This window comes from Cryptomeria japonica, chromosome 10, assembly GCF_030272615.1.
Source record: "Cryptomeria japonica chromosome 10, Sugi_1.0, whole genome shotgun sequence".
Lineage (NCBI taxonomy): Eukaryota > Viridiplantae > Streptophyta > Pinopsida > Cupressales > Cupressaceae > Cryptomeria > Cryptomeria japonica.
This window is the reverse complement of record NC_081414.1, coordinates 383,172,350-383,194,018: the sequence shown is the minus strand read 5'-3', so window position 1 is coordinate 383,194,018 and position 21,669 is coordinate 383,172,350. Positions and strand designations below refer to the sequence as shown.

At 37.8% G+C, this 21,669-nt stretch overlaps 1 protein-coding gene across 3 annotated transcripts in view; it reads left to right on the top strand.

Annotated features, from left to right (window-relative positions):
- Positions 1-1,716: 1,716 nt before the first annotated feature.
- The window catches only part of LOC131075873 (DNA repair protein RAD50), a 235,786-nt gene continuing 215,833 nt past the window's right edge, over positions 1,717-21,669 (top strand). Inside the window, exons 1-3 of one of the 3 annotated variants that reach the window (XM_058012797.2) lie at positions 1,717-1,880; positions 2,049-2,194; positions 2,956-3,042. In XM_058012797.2, the coding sequence (XP_057868780.1) occupies positions 2,072-2,194; positions 2,956-3,042 (210 nt within the window). In that variant the 5' untranslated portion in view covers positions 1,717-1,880; positions 2,049-2,071. Of the gene's footprint in view, positions 1,881-2,040; positions 2,195-2,955; positions 3,043-21,669 lie in introns of all 3 variants that reach the window. The other 2 variants (XM_058012798.2, XM_058012799.2) reach the window with 2 other exon arrangements.

Below are 21,669 nucleotides of genomic sequence, written 5' to 3'. Positions count from 1 at the left end.
GAGCTACGCCCTTGAGGTATAGCTTATATATAATTTTTTTTTAAATGAAAAATATCCAAAAATTACACAATTAAAAAAAAATAATATTTTTTTGTGGTCCAAAACCTAAGGTTGTCAGCCCCTTCTCTTCCCATTGCTTCTCTCCCTTATGTCGAAGGCCTCTCCAATTAAATCTCCAATATTTTACTTAAAAATAGGCTACATTGTACCTTTTAACCTATTTGAACTCTAAGAAATCACATCCCTCTCCCAAAGATCCAAGATACCTCCTTCTTAAAGCTGGTATATACAAAGTGATTTGTTCATGTAGTACCCCCTACGTTGGTGAGACTAATTGCTCAATTCACACTAGAATCAAAGAGCATCATGCTTACATAACTCATGTGAGAGTCTTGAAATGAGCCCTTCTTGAGCATTCTGCCAAAACCAATCATCAAATTCTCTTAGAAGACACACATATCTTAGCTAAAGAAGATAAGTTTTTTCAGAGGAAATTCTTAGAAGCTATTGAAATCTCCAATCTTGCTCCCGAACCCAATCGTGATGATTTTTGGAGCCTTAGTTTCTCTTGGCACCCCTTGTTATCTCAACTTTGAAACAAATCCACTCCTTCCTCGTAACTGTCCTACTCTTCCCCTTGTTAGTCCAACTCCTCTCCTCCCCACCCCCCTCTTAGACCTTTTCCCTCCTTTTCTTATATCCTCTCGTCCCTTCATCCGCTCTTTTTTCTCTCCTTCTATGCCATCCTCTCTTGTTCCTTATCAACCCTCCTTAGCTTCATTTGTTGTGTCTTCCTTCTCTTGATAAGGTCTTTCATCCTTTCCTTACCCCTCCCTTAGTGTGTTTGATATGGCACCTCTCTCTTACTAGTTGTTTTCCCTCTTTCTCCCTAGGTCTTTTAGCCTCTCCCTTTTTCCCCTTAGAGTACTTGGGCTTCTACCTCCCATCTACCTTGTTGTCCTCCAACCCCTTCTTTCCTCCTTTCCTCCTCTTTAATATTTTTCTTCTCCTTTTCTAGATCCGCTCACAGTTCTATAATTTTTATTCCTTTATATCTATTGGTAGGTATGTTGTTTAGCTTTATATTTATATAAAAGCTTACATGTGATGCATATATGTAATCATGTTTACTTTTTTAATTTTAAGTTCTTTATAAATTATACATGTGGTGTAGTTATGCTTGCATTTTTATTTTTTAGTTATTTATAGTAAAACTAATTTTGTTGAATATATGCGTGTGTGTGTGTGCACATACATACATACATATACATGTTTGCACACACACAAATATATATGTATTTATGTTTGTATTTTAGTAAGTTTTATACACACTAAATAAAAAAAGAGTAAACAAAAAGAATTATTGTTTTTGTATATATATATAAGAATTCTTTTTCCTTTCTTCTTCCTCTCTTAGGATTCCTAGATAATGTGTCTTTCTTCCCCTCTTCTTTTTATTTTAACCACTATGATTTGTTATTATTTTCATTTCTCTTTTCACTCGTTAATCCTTGTGATAGATCATAGAACATTATAGAAAAGATAATTTTTTTTGAATATATGTCAAATCTATAAACCATCAGATTAATTTATCATTAAATATATAAATTACATACTTTTAATTAAATTCGATTTTTTTTCTTTCACATATTTAATTCATTTCATCAAATATTCCACTAAAAACTTCATGGGAATTAGCATAGAGATGCTAGTTTCACTATTACAATTTTTATTAGTGCCAATAATTCCTTTTCAAACCCCAGCAAATCCCCCCCACAAAAAAAAACCTGGAAACAGGCAGACAAAAGTTGCAGAGGTTGGAGGCGGCCAAATAGCAGAAGCAATTTCAATTCACGCTTCTTTAAACATTCTCTTCGCAGGTATTCACCATATGTCAACTAGCAATATGAGCAGCCGTATCCTGTTTCTTGCTAGTTTATATCATTACGTTTTATCAGCTCTTTACATGTTTTTACGCGGGAAATTTGTAGAAAACGTCGACGGGTGAAATTAGGCCATAATTTTTCTTTTTCTGTTGAGTTTGGAAGGATTTGGTAGAGAAAGTTGAGAAATGAGTACCGTGGATAAGATGCTGATAAAGGGAATCCGGAGCTTCAGCCCGGAAAATACCCTCGTTATCACATTCTTTAGGCCCTTAACACTTATCGTCGGCCCCAATGGCGCCGGTAAAACGGTAAGCCTTTTTTCAATTTATGTGTTTCTGTTTTGATATTTGGCAATGCATTGAATTCTTGCAAAATATTTTCATAATTTTAATAGCCAAAGTAGTCTTAGGACAACCTCGTCCAACAGCTTTTTTATGGCATCTTCATTCTAGTGTTATTCGAATTGGCAACTGCTCTAAATTTTCATCACAAAGTGTTCTGAGAAGGCTTATTCTATTACGATAACACCTTCTAATTTATTGTGTGCAATTTTTTTGGAGTAAACTTTTTAACATCAACGTTTTGGATCAGAATGACCACAAATTATCATGTACTGTGAAAATTTAATTATGTCAACTTTTAATTTAGACATACCTCATCCCATGATTTGATTGTATTGCTAATTCGAGCTTCTGATACAATCAAGTCATTTTGAACATACTTTGGTTGTTATAAGTGCCGGAAAGACAGTTTTTTAGGAATTGCAGGTCGATGTTTGTAGCGAGTTACTTATTTAAGGAGTTCCAACCTATAATGTAAGGAGGCCTGGATTTCGGGTACAGGGTGTGATCTGCAATTCCAAATGAAAATGTTCTTACACAGTTTTTTCCGCAAGTTTTCTGTGCATTGTTTTTGCTAAATTAATATTTTATATGCAAACTGACTACAATTGAATGCCTCAGGCATGCTTGTACTGAGAGATGCCTCCAAATGCAACATTGTTACACAGTTTTATCCCCAAATTCATTCTGCACGGTTTTTGCTAAATTACTATTTTATATGTCAACAGACCATAATTGAATGCCTGAAGCATGCCTGTACAGGAGAGATGCCTCCAAATGCAAGGTCCGGCCACAGTTTCATTCATGACCCCAAGGTGTGTTCTCTTTTTCAAGTAACTATTACATTGATATAAGTGGTAGTTGGATTATAAATGGAAAGGTCGTATGTTAAAACAAAAAGAGGGTATGGCGGGTATTTTGAACATAAAGTAATACCTGCTTTGTAAATACATTTTACTTGGAATATATATTGAAGAGGATTTGCACTGAGCTCTGTTAATATAGGTAGGGCAAAACCTTTGGCTGGTACACTGAAATGTATTGGGATTTTACTCTTCATAGGCGTATGGCATGCCACGGATTTAAATAGGAGTATGTCTGAACACACAATCTTGAAGGGATAACACACTAAAAAGGTATTAGGGATTGGGGTTTGGGGATACCTCATGACAGTCACCTGAAGAAGGAAAAGGTCGGAACACCAACAAGGATTGGAGAAAAGAGTGGGAATGGGCTAGAAAAGGAATTTAGGATGGGAGCATCATAGGAATTGGGGATCAGGGGCAAGGCGTATTGGGTACCTAGGTAAGGGTAAGTTCAAAACTATTTTGCTACAGGGGAAGTGGAAGGAGTTGGGATTTCAGAGATTGAGGGGATGAAGGAAATGGTGCTTGGAGAAGGGAAACTTTGAAACTCTGATGCAAGAAAGAATTCAAGGCAATTGGGTGTGATAGGGAAATTCTACTCGGGGGAGTGAAACTCTGACACTCTGGAATACATAGAAACTTGAGCATAAAACACCCAACACTTAGACATTTTCTTGGATATTTACAACTTTCAATACATGAGGGGACCTACTTGGAATTTCGCAGATTGGTAATTAATGGTGGGTAAAATAAGGCAAGGGCAACAAAGGGGAACAGACTCAAGCAAGATTTTGCACTATTGGATTGAGTCCCAATAGTGGCTTTGGCTGGGGATGTGTGTTTCTAACTTTCCTGTTGGTACAATGAGAGTCCAACTATTTTTGGGAGGCAAACCAACATCGGGGACAAAAAAAAATGGGACAAAACACAATTTATCATGATCAAACAAGGATTATGATCGCACAAAGACACAACTAAAACACGAGCACACTATGTATAGGGTAGGACAACAACTTGCAACCAATGACATATGACATGGGAGTACGAAGAATTTGCAGGTATGGCTGGAAAAAATTATAATAATATATGTAGGTTAGGCCTTGCTGTATGGCCCATTGCACAAGGCCATGGACAAACTACTACAATTGCTCACCTCTATTAAAGATAAGCCTACTGAAGGAGTTGATTTTCCACAAACAACAATTGCGTTCATCAACTAGTTGCAGCAGTGAAGCCTTCTTTTTGCATGTGTCAACCTGCAGACATTGCCCAAGAAGTGAAGATCAACTTTACTATAAATTTTACCGCCATAGGGTAACCACAAATAATAGTTGTTGGACCTATTCCATGCTACATCACTCGTCCACAGCAGCAGGTTGCAAATTGAAAAATGAGGTCAACAGCTATAGATGAAACAAACATCCACCATTGAATTCTTTAGCTTTGCTTAGCTTTTCTACGCATGCTGATCTAATCATATGAATCAAGGAGAAAAAAAACTACCTCCAATTCACATGGCAGGGAATATTGTACTTGATTGCAACCTTGCTCAACACAAGGAAGGACATTACCATACACTCCAAACTGGAATGCCTCAAGCTCAGGTACACTGTCAAGTTGGGCAACACCATGCTAATCTTCCATTTGACAAATGTGTTGCCTCTCAACACCATCAGCATTAGTATGTTGGACCCACAAAAATGACTCCAACTTAAGCATACCATTATCCACAGCATTAGAAGCACACTTTCAAAAAGGAAAGCCTCATTATAGTCAACAATGTCTTCCTCAAACCCTAGGACAATACCAGCCAACATACCTCATTTACATGTGTCTTGAAACATTCTTTAACATCTGAAGAATGAATATGTCTCAGCTTGCAGTTCAAACCATTAGCACAAAAATCATTGTCATGCGACACCATAGGGGAAGAACCAAGTTCTTTAAATTGGCTCTCTGTTTCAAGCTCGCTTTGGCAATTTGTTTGGTGATACATGTTGCTAAAATCAGATTAACGATACACATCCTCTTATTCCATCATTTCTATAACAACATTTTCATGTGACTTAGTTGAACCAAACTACACATGAGGAAGACAAGAAGGTTTGCACTGTTGATTTTTGATGATCAGAGATGTAAGCAATCAGACATAATAATTGGGTGCTCGTTTAACCATGGGCAATGACTCAGATCATTGTAGCCCTCCCAACCATAGACGATAAACTGATATCGTCACCCCCGAGCACATCTCTTCTCAATCTATAGATCTGCTATGTGATATCGATCTCCTCTGATGGTTCATGAACTGCTGTGACGTATTCAGCCTGTCAAGGAATGTTCTATAATCTTCAATCTGATATGAATTTAATGCATGATCTGCAGATGAAGAAATACGGTCTACTGAAGGATGATTGTCGATCTGCAGAAGGATACCGAACTGTTATTTTCTTTTCACTTATCTCAAAGAGAGGAGATCCGAACTCCTATATATCTAGCCCAATGAAATCACAAGAGAAGTCGGCTCCCTTCAATATGAGGCACCTCCCCATATGATGCAACGTGAACTTCCATTAAGGGGTGGCGGTCTTTTGCCAAAAGTTGGTCCCTTTGATAATCAACTTATTAACAAATTGATAAGGCACATTTAAACATCAAACCCGATAATGCACATATGATCTAATAAGGATATTAATAGAATAGTATAAGTTTATTGGTTCATCAAATGTGTAAGGCCGATAGGCCATTCACACATTTGATCTTGCTGAGTCGACTTGTAGGAGTCCAACCGAAGCTATATCATCAACACTCCCTCTTAGCTAGGGAGGAATCCTTCTTAATTTCTATGAGTCACATCACCTCATCATGATGATTGACCACAATGGCTACATCCATATGTGGAAAGGAGAGAGATCACCTCACTGTGATATCAACCATCATGGCTCCTTCATAGATATCACTTCACGTGATATCAACCATTATGGCATATCCATAGACATCACCTCACGTGACATCCACCATTATGGTTTATACATAGATATCACCTCACGTGATATCAACCATTATGGCATATCCATAGACATCACTTCACGTGACATCCACCATTATGGTTTATACATATATATCACCTCACGTGATATCAACCATTATGGTATATCCATAGACATCACCTCATGTGACATCCACCATTATGGTTTATACATAGATATCACCTCACGTGATATCAACCATTATTGCATATCCATAGACATCACCTCATGTGACATCCACCATTATGGTTTATACATAGATATCACCTCATGTGATATCAACCATTATTGTGAGATCATCACCTCACAATAATGGTGAGATGTACAAGTGTTCATCATTGTGAGATCGTCACCTCTCAATGATATTCACCATGGATCATCCAGAGGGTAAACACACAAGTACAATAAAATCATCACGGACTCTCTCATGTGATGTTTGTCATGGCGTCACACACATGACATCCACTATGAACCATATCAGAGGGTGTAGATAAGGGCTTTCACCTTAAGTCTCTCTCAAAGATAAATGCAATAACAAGAGTTTACACTTTAAACATCTTATAAAGAGAAGAATTACATTGGTACAAAAAATATAAACAAATTAATGATGCTGAGACTCAATCTCAGCTAGGGCTGCATTTTCCACCATACCAAGTTTACCTCAAAAGTACACAAACTTTATTTTTGAAGAGAGGTTTGGTGAGAATGTCTGCCGTCTGCTCATTAGTACTAATGTATCTTAACTGAATAACATACCTTTCCACCATGTCTCTAACATAGTGATACTTGATCTCCACATGCTTTGACCTTTCATGAAATACAAGATTGGAGTCTGCATCACACTTGGTGAGTTCCAAGCTTACCAAGTATCCATCTATCTAGGAATATCACAACCTAGGAGTTAGCATAAAGGCCTTCTAGCCTACATACATGGGACTCCATCCCATGAATCATAATCCTCTAACTGATCACTAGAGAAATCATCTCGACATGGTCCACTCCCTCTGAACCAATATGATCAAGATCCTCGGATGTCAACCGAAGCACATCCTCTTAGCTACTCCCTTTGAAGCTGAAAAATTAGGCTCCCTCTGAATGTTAATTTCTCCTCTTTGAGAAAACATTTTCAGTCACCAACTCAATCTCTTGGCAGCCATTATCAGACGTCTTCCTTCCTTGAATGCAATCTCTTGTGCTTCTTAATCCGTCCTAAAAGCATATCAGAGAGAGAGATTACAACTAGTTCATAGAATTAACCTATTCGAAGGAAATATCAATGCTAGAAGCATACAAAGTTCACTATCCCAATGTTATGAATTAACAACTACATAAGAATTTATGAACATTATTCCAGAATATAAGCATAAAACACTTATCTCTTTATTGACGATTTCTCAGGACCTATGTCCACATCCGCTCTAGGAGGGACATGATAGGGGCGATCAAGCCGAGCATTCTTGCTTTGGCTGACAATCACTGTCAAAATCAAAGTAAATGTAGGTCGATTCCATATTTACTACTGTAGTCTTGTGTTCTCAGATTGATGAATATCTGATAATGAGGTAAGCCATCCAGCTAGATGGGGATTTCAGATCTCTGACGGCGATTCACAGAATTAAAGGAAGCTTAACAGTGCAAGGTCTTCCCCCGAAGGCCTTATGCTCTTCACGTGAGAGCTTGAACATGCTCATATAGCAAACACCATGCACAATGAGGACGGCAATCAGATCTCCCATATGATGGCTTGCTAATTTCCTTAACTCTTCACACAGTTCATTCTTGAAGAATAACCTTCACCATACACAGTCTGGAGTTCCATGCAATTGTTTATTAGTTAACCATTTCACAATATGCCATTGCATCACACAAACCATTATCCACTGCCAACTGATTGAGCACAAACATGTCATAGCATAGAGAAACTCAATACGGATCGGAAGCAGTAGATGTCGAATTGGACTTCTTCCTTTCTTGGAGTGGAGTTTGGCGACCTCTAAAATAAGCCTGGGTAAACATCTCCATTTTGGCGATCTCGATTCTGGCGTACACTTAAGAAAATCCCATTAGAGATCGGCCAACAACTGCACGAGATTACTTGAAGATGAAGACGAGGATTTAACAGAGGACTTGCGCTTCTTGGATGCTCCGGCGAAGGGTGAGGGATTTTTTGCTTGGGAGGCTTCTTCTTCGACGAGAAGTCCTGGAAGTCAAGCCTAGCCTTGTTCTTACAACTGTAGCCGACGATGTTCAAAATATCGTCAAGAGAGCAGTCTACGTCAAGCTTCCCTTTGTCAGCTGCACCGACGTCGAAGATGGAGAGCACCATGTCAGACATTGACATGGCAGGCAGAGGCACACTCATACTCCGGTAAAACCCTCGGTGAGCTCATAATCATTTAGCTCGAAGGATTTCAAGTGCGAAGGCGAGGGTAAGTGGAGATCCTCCACAAAGGCGGAAGCATCAGCAAGGTTGGCACTCTTGATGAGGTTGGCCATGATGTGATCAAGCTGATGGAAGAATGACCAGGTAACCGTCCCAGGGCCACGGGTATCCTCATGGCGCTTCTCGAGCTTGTACCTTCGCTTTAGGTTCTCCACCTTGTCACGACACTGCTTGATAGTTTTGGGCGACTTGGAGGCGTCGCAGTAGACGTTGAAGCAACACACAATGTCCTCCCAGTCTTTGATCTTAAGGTAGTGTTGTGACGTATTCACACATCGCCCCATTGCAAATGGGGACCCCTACTTTCTACTTTCTAGGGTTTGCTTTTTAGGTCTTTTTAGGTTCTTGTCTATTGACCTTTTGCATTTGAAGGGTCGCCAGGGGGCTCATTAGGATAGCAGACTTTGCTTGAGTCAGGTGGATCTACTCAAGAGGTCAGGTCAATTGAGTGATTAGGGGTAATTTAGATCATTCCTAGGGTGTTTTTTGTGTACTATCTGGTCGCACTTCAAGTTGCTAAATCAAACCTTGGTTGAATGCATAATGTCCTCCTAGGTCCCATCCCTTACATCAAGGACAAAGTGAATTCGCCTTGAGAAGTCTGGAATGTCATCCTGATCCTCAAATGTCCTGAAATTTGGCTAAGTCTGTAATGTCATCCTGATCCTCAAATGTCCTGAAATTTGGCTAAGTCTGGAATGTCATCCTGATCCTTTAATTTGACTAAGTCTTGGAAAATTGAAGAATCCTCCAAAAACTAGATTTTGCATTATAACTCTTGGAGGTCCGAAACCACTCTCAAACATCCTGACAATATATATGGAATATAACTTAAAGTATAAGAAAGAAGAAAGATATAAGGAAATATCACTTATACTTAAATGTCATATTCCATATATGAATCCTGACGGAGAGACTAAAATGTCAGATTTCGCTCTTGACCCTTCCAAAGGGTCCAAAGCGAATTTCAATTTCGCTCCTGACCCTTCCAAAGGGTCTGAAGCGAATTCCTCCATAAGACATTTTACCTTGCCCCAAAATAAGAACTAACTCATTCCCAGGCATTATTGAAGGCAAAAGGACTTGTTTGGATAAGGAAATGTGGGAGATGAAGTCAAGATTTGAGCCTAAGTGTGAATTTCGCTCTTGACCATTCCAAAGGGTCCAAAGCGAAATTCATATAAGACCCTATTTCTTCACAAAAACTAGATGCCAACTTGAGGAGCAAATTCACTTGATCATGATGGAAGGAGGCCTAAGAAGTTATATTCAAGCCAAGGAAGGGAGGAAAAAGGTGAGAAATGAGCCCAAGTAAGAATTTCGCTCCTGACCCTTGCAAAGGGTCCAGAGCGAAATTCACATAACCTTCATTTTCTTCCTTGTCATGGCCAAGTTTTGGGACTTCTAAGGCATGGTTGGAGTGACCTTGAGGTGTTCTAAGCTTTGAAAGAAGGTTTGAGGTGATGAAATGGTGAAAATCAACCTAGAATGGAAATTTCGCTCCTGACCCTTCCAAGGGGTCCAGAGCGAAATTCTCCATAAACCTCATTTTCTTCCTTGTTTAGACTAAAAGCCTTGTTCCTTGGACATAGTAGGGGTAAATGGACATGTTCTTGCCTTAGGAAGTGAATGAAAGCATTGAAAAGTGAGGATTTTGTCCAAGATTGGGAATTTCGCTCCTGACCCTTCCAAAGGGTCCAGAGCGAAATTCTCCATAAACCTCATTTTCTTCCTTGTTTAGACCAACATCTCAGTTCCTTGGGCATATTTGGAAGTGGATTGACATGTTTTTGCCTTAGGAAGTGATTAGAAGTGAAGGAGTGAAGGATTTTGTCCTAAATCATGAATTTCGCTCCTAACCCTTCCAAAGGGTCCATAGCGAAATTCTTGAAAACACCTATTTCCCCCTTAGATGAGTTCAAGACCTTGGTTCTTATGGCGTGGATGGAAGTGAAGTGATGTGTCCTTGCCTTTTGAGGTGGATTGGAGTTGAAAAAATGAAGAAATGAGCTCAAGACATGAATTTCGCTCCTGACCCTTCCAAAGGGTCCAGAGCAAAATTCCCAAAATCTCCTTTTTCTCTCAATTTTGTGTCAAGCCAAGTGTGGATCAAGGTGAATTGAGCTTGAAGATACCCCTAGGCATGCCTTTGAGTAGCTTGTGACCACCAAATGTGAAGGAATTGAGCTAAAACTTGAATTTCGCTCCTGACCCTTCCAAAGGGTCCAGAGCAAGGTCCTGTCCTTGGCCATGTTTTTGAGCGAATTCCTTCTTTCAGGCCTTCTTAGGGGTCAAACAAATGTTGCTTTCATGAGAGAGGGATCCAAAGATGAGAGTCCAGGTAAAAGAAAGTGTGAAGGATGAATCTAGGTGAAGGAAAACAAGCAAATCTTGAATTTTGCTCCTGACCCTTCCAAAGGGTCCAGAGCGAAATTCTCAAAATCACCTAGTTTGCTCATGATTGAGATCAAGAGATGGATTCCTAGGCCTTGGTGGAGAGAAGACTAGTGTATGCTTGACTTGGGAGGCATTTTGGAGTAAAGAAATGATGGAATTTGGACTTAATCATGAATTTCGCTCTTGACCCTTCCAAAGGATCCAGAGCGAAATCCTTAATTCCTCTATTTTGCTCCCAATTTTGCATCAAACCTAGTGTTGATTGAGATTAGAGGCATCCTTAGGCATGCATTTGATCAAGTTGTGGTCACAAAATGTGAAGATTTTGTCCTAGAATGCAAATTTTGCTCTTGACCCTTCGAAAGGGTCCAGAGCGAAATTCCTTATAGGTCCTGTCCTTGGCCAAGGTCCAAAGCGAAATCCTCTTTTTTGGTCTTTTTGGGGGTCAAATCAATGATGTCTTTAGTAGAAAGCGATTCAAAGGTCAAGTGAAGTGCAAGGCTAAAGGAATGTGATTTGAGCCAAGAATGCAAATTTCGCTCCTAACCCTTCCAAAGGGTCCAGAGCGAAATTCCTAGGAGGTCTAATATTTTGCCTAGGTCCTTGAGCAAAACCTATTCCTTGGCAATTTTGGAGGTGAAGGACTTGATCTTGGTAAGGTAATGTTGAAAATGAGGTCTAATTGAGCAACTTTGCAAATTTCGCTCCTGACCCTTCCAAAGGGTCCAGAGCGAAATTCTTATAGGACCTGCCCCTGGGGAGGATCCTAAAGCAAATTCCATTTTGATCCCTTTCTGTTAGTGATTTAAGGTAAAAAATGCTATGATTGGGATAAATATATCATGTGTACTTAATCATCTTTTGGTTTGTTTTGCAGATGGAAGAAGATTAGGACAAGGACGACCTATTCTAAGCCCATCATCATCAAGGACGTTCCAAATGCATAAAGGAGGACTCAAGGTGTTTTGAATCGTTGGAAGACTTCAAGTGTTCGAGGAGTTCCAGGCTATCCTCAAAAGACTCCATTCTACCACACAAAAGACCCACATGATGACAGATAAGAATGACCTTATCAACACTTCAAGGCGAGGTATGCTATCGGAGAAAGAAAACTTGACAATAAGGAATCCTCATCAAGCACATAGAAGATCAAGGAGTGCATCTTTCATCACATCAAAGATAGAGGAGGATCAACCAAGACATAAATGTCAGACAAGGTGGCATCCCAGTCACTATTCCTCCAGCCAGATTGGTCCACATCAGCATGTCCAGATTCAATGTACTTGACTCACTAATGATGGCACAAACTTCAATGTACCTACCCCTGCTTCCTATTGGTCCTCACTCTTGGAATGTAATTTTCTCAATGGCTAAGGAAGTTTGTAGTAACAAACCCTAATTAGGGTTTCTATCTTGTAATCCTAGCCATTGATTCTAAATTGATCAGAGCTCTCTATTTAAAGCCCTAGCTCTTCATTTGTAAGGGCTAATAGTGAATAGTTAGGAGTTAGCAAAAGAGAGATAGTCAATAATTAGTAGCTCAATAGTAGATAGCATTTTAGAGTAGAGTAGAAAGAGAAGGCAAAGAGTGTTGTCAAGACATTGTTGCAAAAGATATGTAAAATTCATTGAAGGAATGGTGAATTCTATGTGTTGATTCTACAATTTGCATGGTCTTTATACTTCTCAAATTTAATTTCATGTCATTAGATGAATGGAAGAAATTTGTATGATCAATGGTGAAATTTGTATATCCATACTACTAGCGGTTTGTTGATTGCAAACTTGCCTTGCGTAGTCAACTGAAATCATTCAACTTGAGCTTAACTTCAATTATCGCTTCTTCATTTATATGCATCAACCTGACGGTGTCTATGCTTGTAGCGGTGATCTGAACATCATAAAGCTATCCTTAGAAGATCACACTAACCTTGTGGAGATGATCATAGCATGTCAAAGCAAGACTTAGTTAAAGTTTCATCAAAGGTCATCCATTGCTCCTACATTCTTAGTGTTAGAATTAGATTCCTCTCCAACCCTTATCCTTTTTTCCCTTTTAAAAAAATCAAGGATCAGTATAGACCCACATTCCAGTGATATCCAAAGTAAATCAGACGCTCAGGTCATCAAATGTAAGTCCCCTTGTGATTCCAGCATAATCACATCATACCACAAGAGCTTATCCGCATGTACAGAACCTACATATAAGAACCTTGGAGTTGCCTCGATTGATCCTTAGGTGAAATCTTCAGCATTCGAGGAAATTTTGTTCAAGAGAGGATAAGATACTTTGGTATTTTATTCTGTGTTCGCATGTGCATAAAAAACACATCAACAGGTAGCCCTTTATGTTGTAGCACTTGTCGCCATAGCTCTCCAACAAACACTCCATGTAATGCCTGCCAAAATACCCTAAAGAAACTAAACAATAATATACAAATGGAGATAATTTTTTGTTTAATTAACATCTAATAACAACTAATGCAACATATAACATCTCCATCTATTTACATTCATTAACCAATTAACCAATATGAACATACATCATTTCTCATTTCATCAAATATCACAAGCGGAAATAACACAACATCAATAATCTTTCTCTAGGGTACTTTAACATCATTACTTAATTCATTTCCACAATAACATACTACACACACGATAGGTATATTTCACCTTCATTAATGCATCATATTCTAATTCTTTAACCATGAGATATGCAACCTACAACATTACTTATTCCTCATGATATGCATAATTTCCTTTCTACCAATGCATCTATGTGAATCATTCCTATTTACTAGATCCAATTAGCATCTTCTAACATATTCACTTATTAATCTACGAATATTCCTCTTTCAAGATTCTTTAACATTCTAACTAGCCTCTAAACATTCCATGAAATAATACAACTAATCCATAAAGCTATTCCATTCTATTCTAACTATAATCCACTTTATTTCCATGATTCATAAAATCACATCTCTACAATAGTACAAATACAAATATGCCTTAATTGCAATTTCCAACTACAATTCATCTTACAAATATAAGTACACTAAATACACTATGAGCATAGGTCTTTCTACTACAAGATTCCATCAACTATATACAAAAATATTACATTACATACATTCCATCTTATCCATTACATAAATCTGCTACAAGGTACATCCATAGTACATCATGAAGAAAAATCCACATCCACGCAAGAAGAATCCAAGAGAACATTCCAATGGCTAAAAAACACCAACCTCCCGACCATGTGGAACCAATGGAACCACCCCCCGTGCTAGGAGATGACACAAGGTCCCAACACATACTCTAAACCTAAGCTGACACCTATAACCAAGGAGACTAACCACACAAGGACTCTCAAGCAAGAACTCACACGTACAACAAGAATGAACTCCGAGAGGCGTAAAACTCATCAAGACATAAATGCATCCAATAAGCATAATCATAAATCATAAAGGGGAAACACATTTAGGAGTGGAGTGTCATCACATGCCATCCTCATAACATAATAACATAATAACACAAGGCACTAGCCTGATGGACATGTGGAGCCATCTCAACTTATGAGAGATTAAGGGAGATTAGCTTACCGTTTTCACGGCCTTCTCATGCTTATCCTAAATCATCCTCCCTAGGACTAAGTCATGAGGCACAAACCAATTTATCATCTTATTAATTAATCTAACTACCCAACCCATCAATTATTAGGTTATCACTTATTTACAAATCACGGAAAACTCCAATGTGCCCCGGTGGTCTAGACTTCATGCATCCTTACAAGGAACCTCATGCAAGCCTATCTCTCGTGACCCATGGCCCAACAATAAATCACAAGAGTCTCTACCAACATAAATACATGAAAAATAATACTCAATGCAGCCAACAACTTCCACACATACTCTTACAACATAAGCAAGGCTACAACAACATCAATATAGCAAAATGAGCCTCTTGGCTAGCAATAAACAAAGCATATCAAACCATCAAATAAAGAATAACATCACAACAAGGCCTACTCACTTGCTGGTCCAAAACAATATAGCAATCATCTCAATCATCCATGGCCTATTCACATGGAAGAGAGTCTAAAATATTCACAATGCATAGAGAAACAAATATACTCAAAACCATCAAAATGCATCGAAATTGATCAAAGCCGAATTTGGAAAATATTAACAGACCTCAAATAAAGCCTCTGGTACAAAAATCAATTCAGGAAAATACCTCAGAAATGACCAAAACTGAGAAAATACAAAACATAGACAGGTTAGCGCTTTTGCTCCGTAGGACAGCGCTTATGCCAAAAAGGACAGCGCTTATGTGTTCTAGAATCGTGTATATGCATCCTAAGACAACGCTTATGTTTCTAGATTCACGCTTATGCTTTCTGTGATAGCGCTTATGCTGCGCAGAGCAGCACAAATGCAATACAGAACAACGCTTATGCACAATAAGACAACGCTTTTGCACAAGACTTACGGAAAACTTAGAAAACTTTCAGGTAAAATAATAAAATCCAAACTTTACAAAAGGGCTCGGAAAACATCTGAAAAGAGACGCCCAGAAACAAGGAATACATAGGTATAAACACACTAAAATATCTCAGACTATAACCCAAGATTTAATCAAATATCTTCATGGCATAAAACAAATAGAACCATTGCAAAACTCACAGAGAATCCAATGAAGACAATCCCAAACAATCACAACTGAAGGACTCACAAAAGGGAAAACCAAACTACTCTCATACAAACAAGGATTCGAAACAATTTTCATAGAGCCGAGAAATGCCATACACAGGAAAACCAAATATATATATCTCCTAGCAACTATATAAAAACTCTCATAACATAAAGTTTCCCTCCCATATATTAACCTTCAGCAATAATAAAACTATAGAGTAAAGTAATATTTCAACCCAGACCCAAAACTATAGAGTAAAGTAAATGCAAAGTGAAGAACTCCAACCTGCAACTTGAAGAAATGGATTGAAGCTGAAGAAGAGCTCCCACAAGCCAAACCAAAATCCAACCAAGCTCCAGCCAAAACCAAGAGAGAAGAAATCCAAAACCAAGAAGAAAACTTGCTAGAGAAATTTCCAGAGAAGAGCCAACCAACCCGAAAAACCTCACGGGAATGAAAATAAAAAACAACAATAATCCAAAACCCTAGCCTCAATCTCGGCCAATCAAAATATTCCATTTTGGAGTATATTTTACCAACCCACTATATAATATAATTTATTCACCCATTTTGAATTTAACCAATGAGAGTGAAGGGTAGGTAAAGTAAATAAAATATTCTTATCCAGCTAAGTGGGATTGTTTTATTTCTTTATTTAATTTAATGTGTTCATACACCCCACTTAGGAATAAAAGTCAAACTATTAAATAAATATAAGCTGTAAATAAATAATATAAATGGGGATTAAAATCAAATAACTTAAAAGCTAATAAAATAAATTAAAGAACCAAATAAATATAAGATATCAAATAAATATCAAACCATAGAAGGTCAAATAAATAATTAAAGAATAAAATACCATTAAAGATTAAATCACAAATATTAAATAAATATTACAACCAATAAGGCTTATCAATTATTAAATAATCATAAAATCAATAAACGTTAATTATCAAATAAATATAAATATCAAATAATTAAATATTCAAAACTTATAAATTAAATACATTAAAATAAACTTTACCAATTATAAAATTACACATCAAGAGCCACATAATTACTCTAACATAAACAAGTAAATCAACCGGTATAAATTGGACTCACAACACCAAAAGACCAAGCTTACTAACTAACATGGCGAATTATGCCAAGACGCCGACTACTCACGGTGAACAACTTAGACCTAGAGAATGCGAGGAGAACTCATGCCATCTCCGAACCACATAAGCCATTGGAACTAAAGACACGCTCAGACCTGTGAAGCTAGGTGGAGTCGATGTCTGGTACCTGCAAAATCCTGCAACCACAAAACGACAATACCACATATACATATACACATATAGAACAAGCAAGTGATAGAGAATCATGACGACACATCCCGTTCGCAATGAGTGATGTGGAATCGTCTCTATCACGAAGACAGTCAAACAATAGTCAAACACATCTCATAAATATCTCATCATATGTAATCATGAAGTAGGGTTAGCGTAATCATAATCATCATCAAAACCATGATAAATCTAATCTATCAATAATCCATCACATAGTGAGCATATCAAATCCATCGAGTACATATATCATCAAATCACATGATCAATCATGATAGTACCAACATCCATATAGATAATCAAAATAGCATATGTCTAAGAGTGTCTAACATCAATCATAAGTCACTGAAGCACATGAGTAATCATCATCCAAATCATCAAAATATAGTCTAGATAAGCCTATCAAGCATAATATAAAAGTCAACTCTAGTCAAAATAAGTCAAATCAAGGGTGGACACTACACAACACCGTGCTAGGGTGCCACTCTCACCGCAACGCCATCCCCATTCCCATCATGCTACGCAAAAGTGACCTCCTCCCTCGCTCCTAGCAGAGGCATCACCATTGTATCACACATGAGGCACCAGTATCTTTGTCGTTACTGTGAAGGAAACTTACAAATCTGATCAAATTTCTAAACCCGCTCTGATACCATATTGATTTTTGTTGATCAGAGATGTAAGCAATCAGACATAATAATTGGGTGCTCGTTTAACCACGGGCAATGACTCCCCCTACTCTACAATCCTAGAACTACTATTCTACCTTCAAGGCTCTGGGGTCATCAACAACTTGAGACTTGAGAGGGTTAAAGGCTAATTGATGCAAGTGGGTAATCTCTCCCATGCTTCAAGTTCAGTTTAAACTCGAGAGGGTATTTCCAAAGATACCATTTATAATGTTTTAACTAATAAAAATGTAACATGACTGTGAAATCAACAACCAAATGTACACTTGATACCTATATTTGTCACTCGGTCAAGACCAACTAGTTACATTCGAGCTCTAATACAATTGATTACAATACCTTGCACACGCACCTATAGATATTAGTATCATTATAATCCCCATGGATACTTTCATTGTACATTGCATACACAATGGCAAGGTGTAAAAATATTGGGTATGACTCTATGAACAACATATATAAATCCTAGTCTATTCCTACCACTAACCAGGATGTGGGTTGTTTTAATGGAAGATAATTGATTCATCGTCAATGTGGATTGGTGCCTACACCATTGAGCAATTGAGTCATGAACAGCAAAGAGGAAGGGAACACATCTGGCAAAGCATCAGCAAAATCAGATTTACATTCATATGAAAACCAGATATTACATTTCATGCAATGTACATACTTAATAATCCATAATAAATTTGCAATAACCCCTATGCGATCAAGGAATGACTATTACAAGATACTTGCAATGCATTAGATACTGTCTCACATACATCAATCCTTCATTCCAATCGTGCCAACAAATTTGGCAAGAGGAAATACAATAATTGTGATTACAATATTCCCATGAATCACTACAAACTCCCATGGAGACAATATTAAAGAAGTTGTGCATTACAAAATCTTTCCTACTCTTTACAAATTGTATTGGCATTAATAGTGTAGATATGCAGCATTTGATACTCTAGAATATGTTTGGAGCATAGCAGATCAGATATATTGGCTCAATGACAAACCATTTGAATGTAAAATGAATGAATATTTATACCAGCTGCAAGTCGCAAGAAATCAATGTCCTTGTTGCTTGCGGGAATTGACTTCAATATATATACTGCATTGTCGCCGGCCTGTGCAAGGGAACACTGTTCGCTGTTTGAAAAATGCATACACCCAAGAGATTGAATTGAATTTTTAGGTGGGAGAACAATTGTGGAATGTTGTGAGGGTCTAATTGGGGCCTTAATGGTGATTTGGAAGATGTAGGGGTTCATGGATGAGTGAATAGTGCAAAATGTGGGATGTGTTAGAGTTTTGGGGATTAGAGGTTGGGGATGACTCTTAACTCTTATCACTTGTCAAGGGTTAGGGATTGGGCACATGACATGCTAGTTATCCAAATAGGAGTATGTTCATACATACAATCTCAAAGGGATAATACACTGAAAAGGTTTTGGGAATTGAGGTTTGGGGATACCTTGTGATAGGCACTTAGGGAAGGAAAAGGCTAAAACATTGGCAAGGATAAGAGAAAAAGAGTGGGGAATGGGGTACAAAAGGAATTGGGGATTGGGCCCAAGGCATACTAGGTATCTAGTAAGGGTAAGCCTAAAACTGTAACGTCAAAGGGAAAGTGGAAGGAATGGGTGTTTTGGAGATTGGGGGGATGGAGGAAATGATGCCCAAGGAAAGGAAATGTTGAAACTCCGTTGCAAGAAAGAATTCAAGGCACAAAGTTGATGTTTGGAGGGTCAGGGATATGGCACTTGGAGAAGGGAAATTTTGACACTCCAAAACACACAGAAACTTGACACAAAACACCCAAAATGTAGAATTTTTATTTTGATTTTTAAAACTTCTAACACATGAAGGGGCCCACTTGTAATTTCTTAGATTGGTAATTAATGGTGGATAAAATAAGGGAAGGGCAACAAAGGGGAAGGGTCTCGAGCAAAATTGTTTTGCACTATGGGATTGTGTCCCAACAAAGCTCAAGCATGTAATGTTCCCTTTTGTTAATTACCCTAGTTTTTGCCCTAGATTACTATTCTTAGTCAGTAAGGGTTAGAGAAAGGATACCTTTATCTTCTAAAAGGAAAATCCTGTAAACAAGTTAGAAAATAACCTACAAATTATATTAAATAACTTATAAGTGAATAATAATTACAAACAACCAACTATGATGATACATAAAGTAAAGAATGACTGATATGATGCATAAAGTAAAGAATGACTGATTATGATGAAACATAAGGCAATTTACAATTACAAACGACTGTAAATGTAGAGATCAAGATCATAGGTCATAACTTACTAATTGATTACAAGGTCACTTAACTAACTAAAGGAACCCGAATCATAGCAAGCTAGGATGGGTAACTTGAGAGGGTGTCTTTACAACCGTTCCCCCTCAATCAAGCCACCTTCTCCCATTCACGTGATTCCATCCATCACCATGGTACAGAGGATAAGGATTTACCCCAATAGGGTGCCCTAAGTCTAACCCTCCTAAGCCCAAAGGCAGAGCACCTTTGCTCCCCTTTGGCCTCATGTGGACCCAGCCATACACATGAGGTGGCGTGCTTAGGGGTGACCCCAACACTGTTCCCCCTATTTGAGATCCCACTCTTCTGTTACCATGACTGAGAACTTTCAGAACATATGAAGGATCCAGTATTATTCAGACATTGTACATATAATAAATAAACTGCAGGAAAAGCATTAGTCAGATACAATATATAATCAAGTATAACAGCAGTGCATTGTAATCGTTAGTATGCAGAGATATATGTATATTGATACAGCATTTACCATGTTATGCACAGGAGGCTCATACCAAAATACAATATTCAGTTGAACTGCTGAGTGTTTAATATCTTATAAAATACAAAGTCTGATGCCATGCCTCCTTGGAGTGATAAGATTTTTGTATAAGTATTTTCTCCTTCATTGGTGAAGAGTCATGTCTGCTTGTTCATAAAGTTGTAACCCTCCTCTCAAAAGACATCTCTATATCTTGTGTATCCCATCCTTTCATAACCACTGGGCTCCTTGGTGAAATGACACTTAATTGGTGGTTGGTTAATTTATTAATACATCAATTTGGGCACATTAATTGTGGATAAACCAGTTAGACATTAGTTAACCAATTAATAGGATATTAATATCTTTTATGCAAGATCGCTGCCCTTGTTGTCATCTCATGGTGGTTTCATGTAGAATGTTTCTTAGTAAATCTGTTCCTAATAATTGGCATCAATCAGTTCATTTATTTCTTCCTGCTGTTGGTTCGAATGGGGGTTTTCTGAGAAAGTTGTGACGTCTTGTGTCCAAGACAATTTTCTCCTAAGGGTGTGAGTATAGATGTCTTGCAGTCTATATTAATACTACTACTAAATTCTACATAAGAACATTATCAGGCTTCATATATTAAGCATACATATTAAGCACATCCCCATGCATACCACCAAGAACAAGGATGTTACTGCCTGTAACTTAATAACAGTTCTGATCTGATCGGGTTGATGGTGTTTTTACCGAGATGCTTTGATTCCTTTCCTTTATATCCCTTCATGTGAGGGGAAGGTCACACCTCTTTATCATGTATGCCCTTTTGGCAAGAGACACACCCTTCCACCATTAGCACCCTTTGAAAGAGTGCAACTCTTCATTATTTCTGCCCTTTGAAAGGGACACAACCTTTCACAATCAGATCTGCACTTCTGATTCCAAAATTATCCTCCTTTAAATGAGTTCTTTTCTCCCTTTTATACCTCATATTTGGGAGAGTCACAACTTATCACTTCATGCCTTTTAACCATTCATTAACTTTGGTCAAATTTTAATTATATTTAATTATATTCTTTTATATTTTAATTTATTTTTTATTTTTATTCTTTTGTATTTTTAATTTTATTATTATTATTTATTATTATATTATATTTCAAAGTGGGGACATGACAAAGCATCTTAATCAATTAGTAAGCATTTAATCCTAATTCACA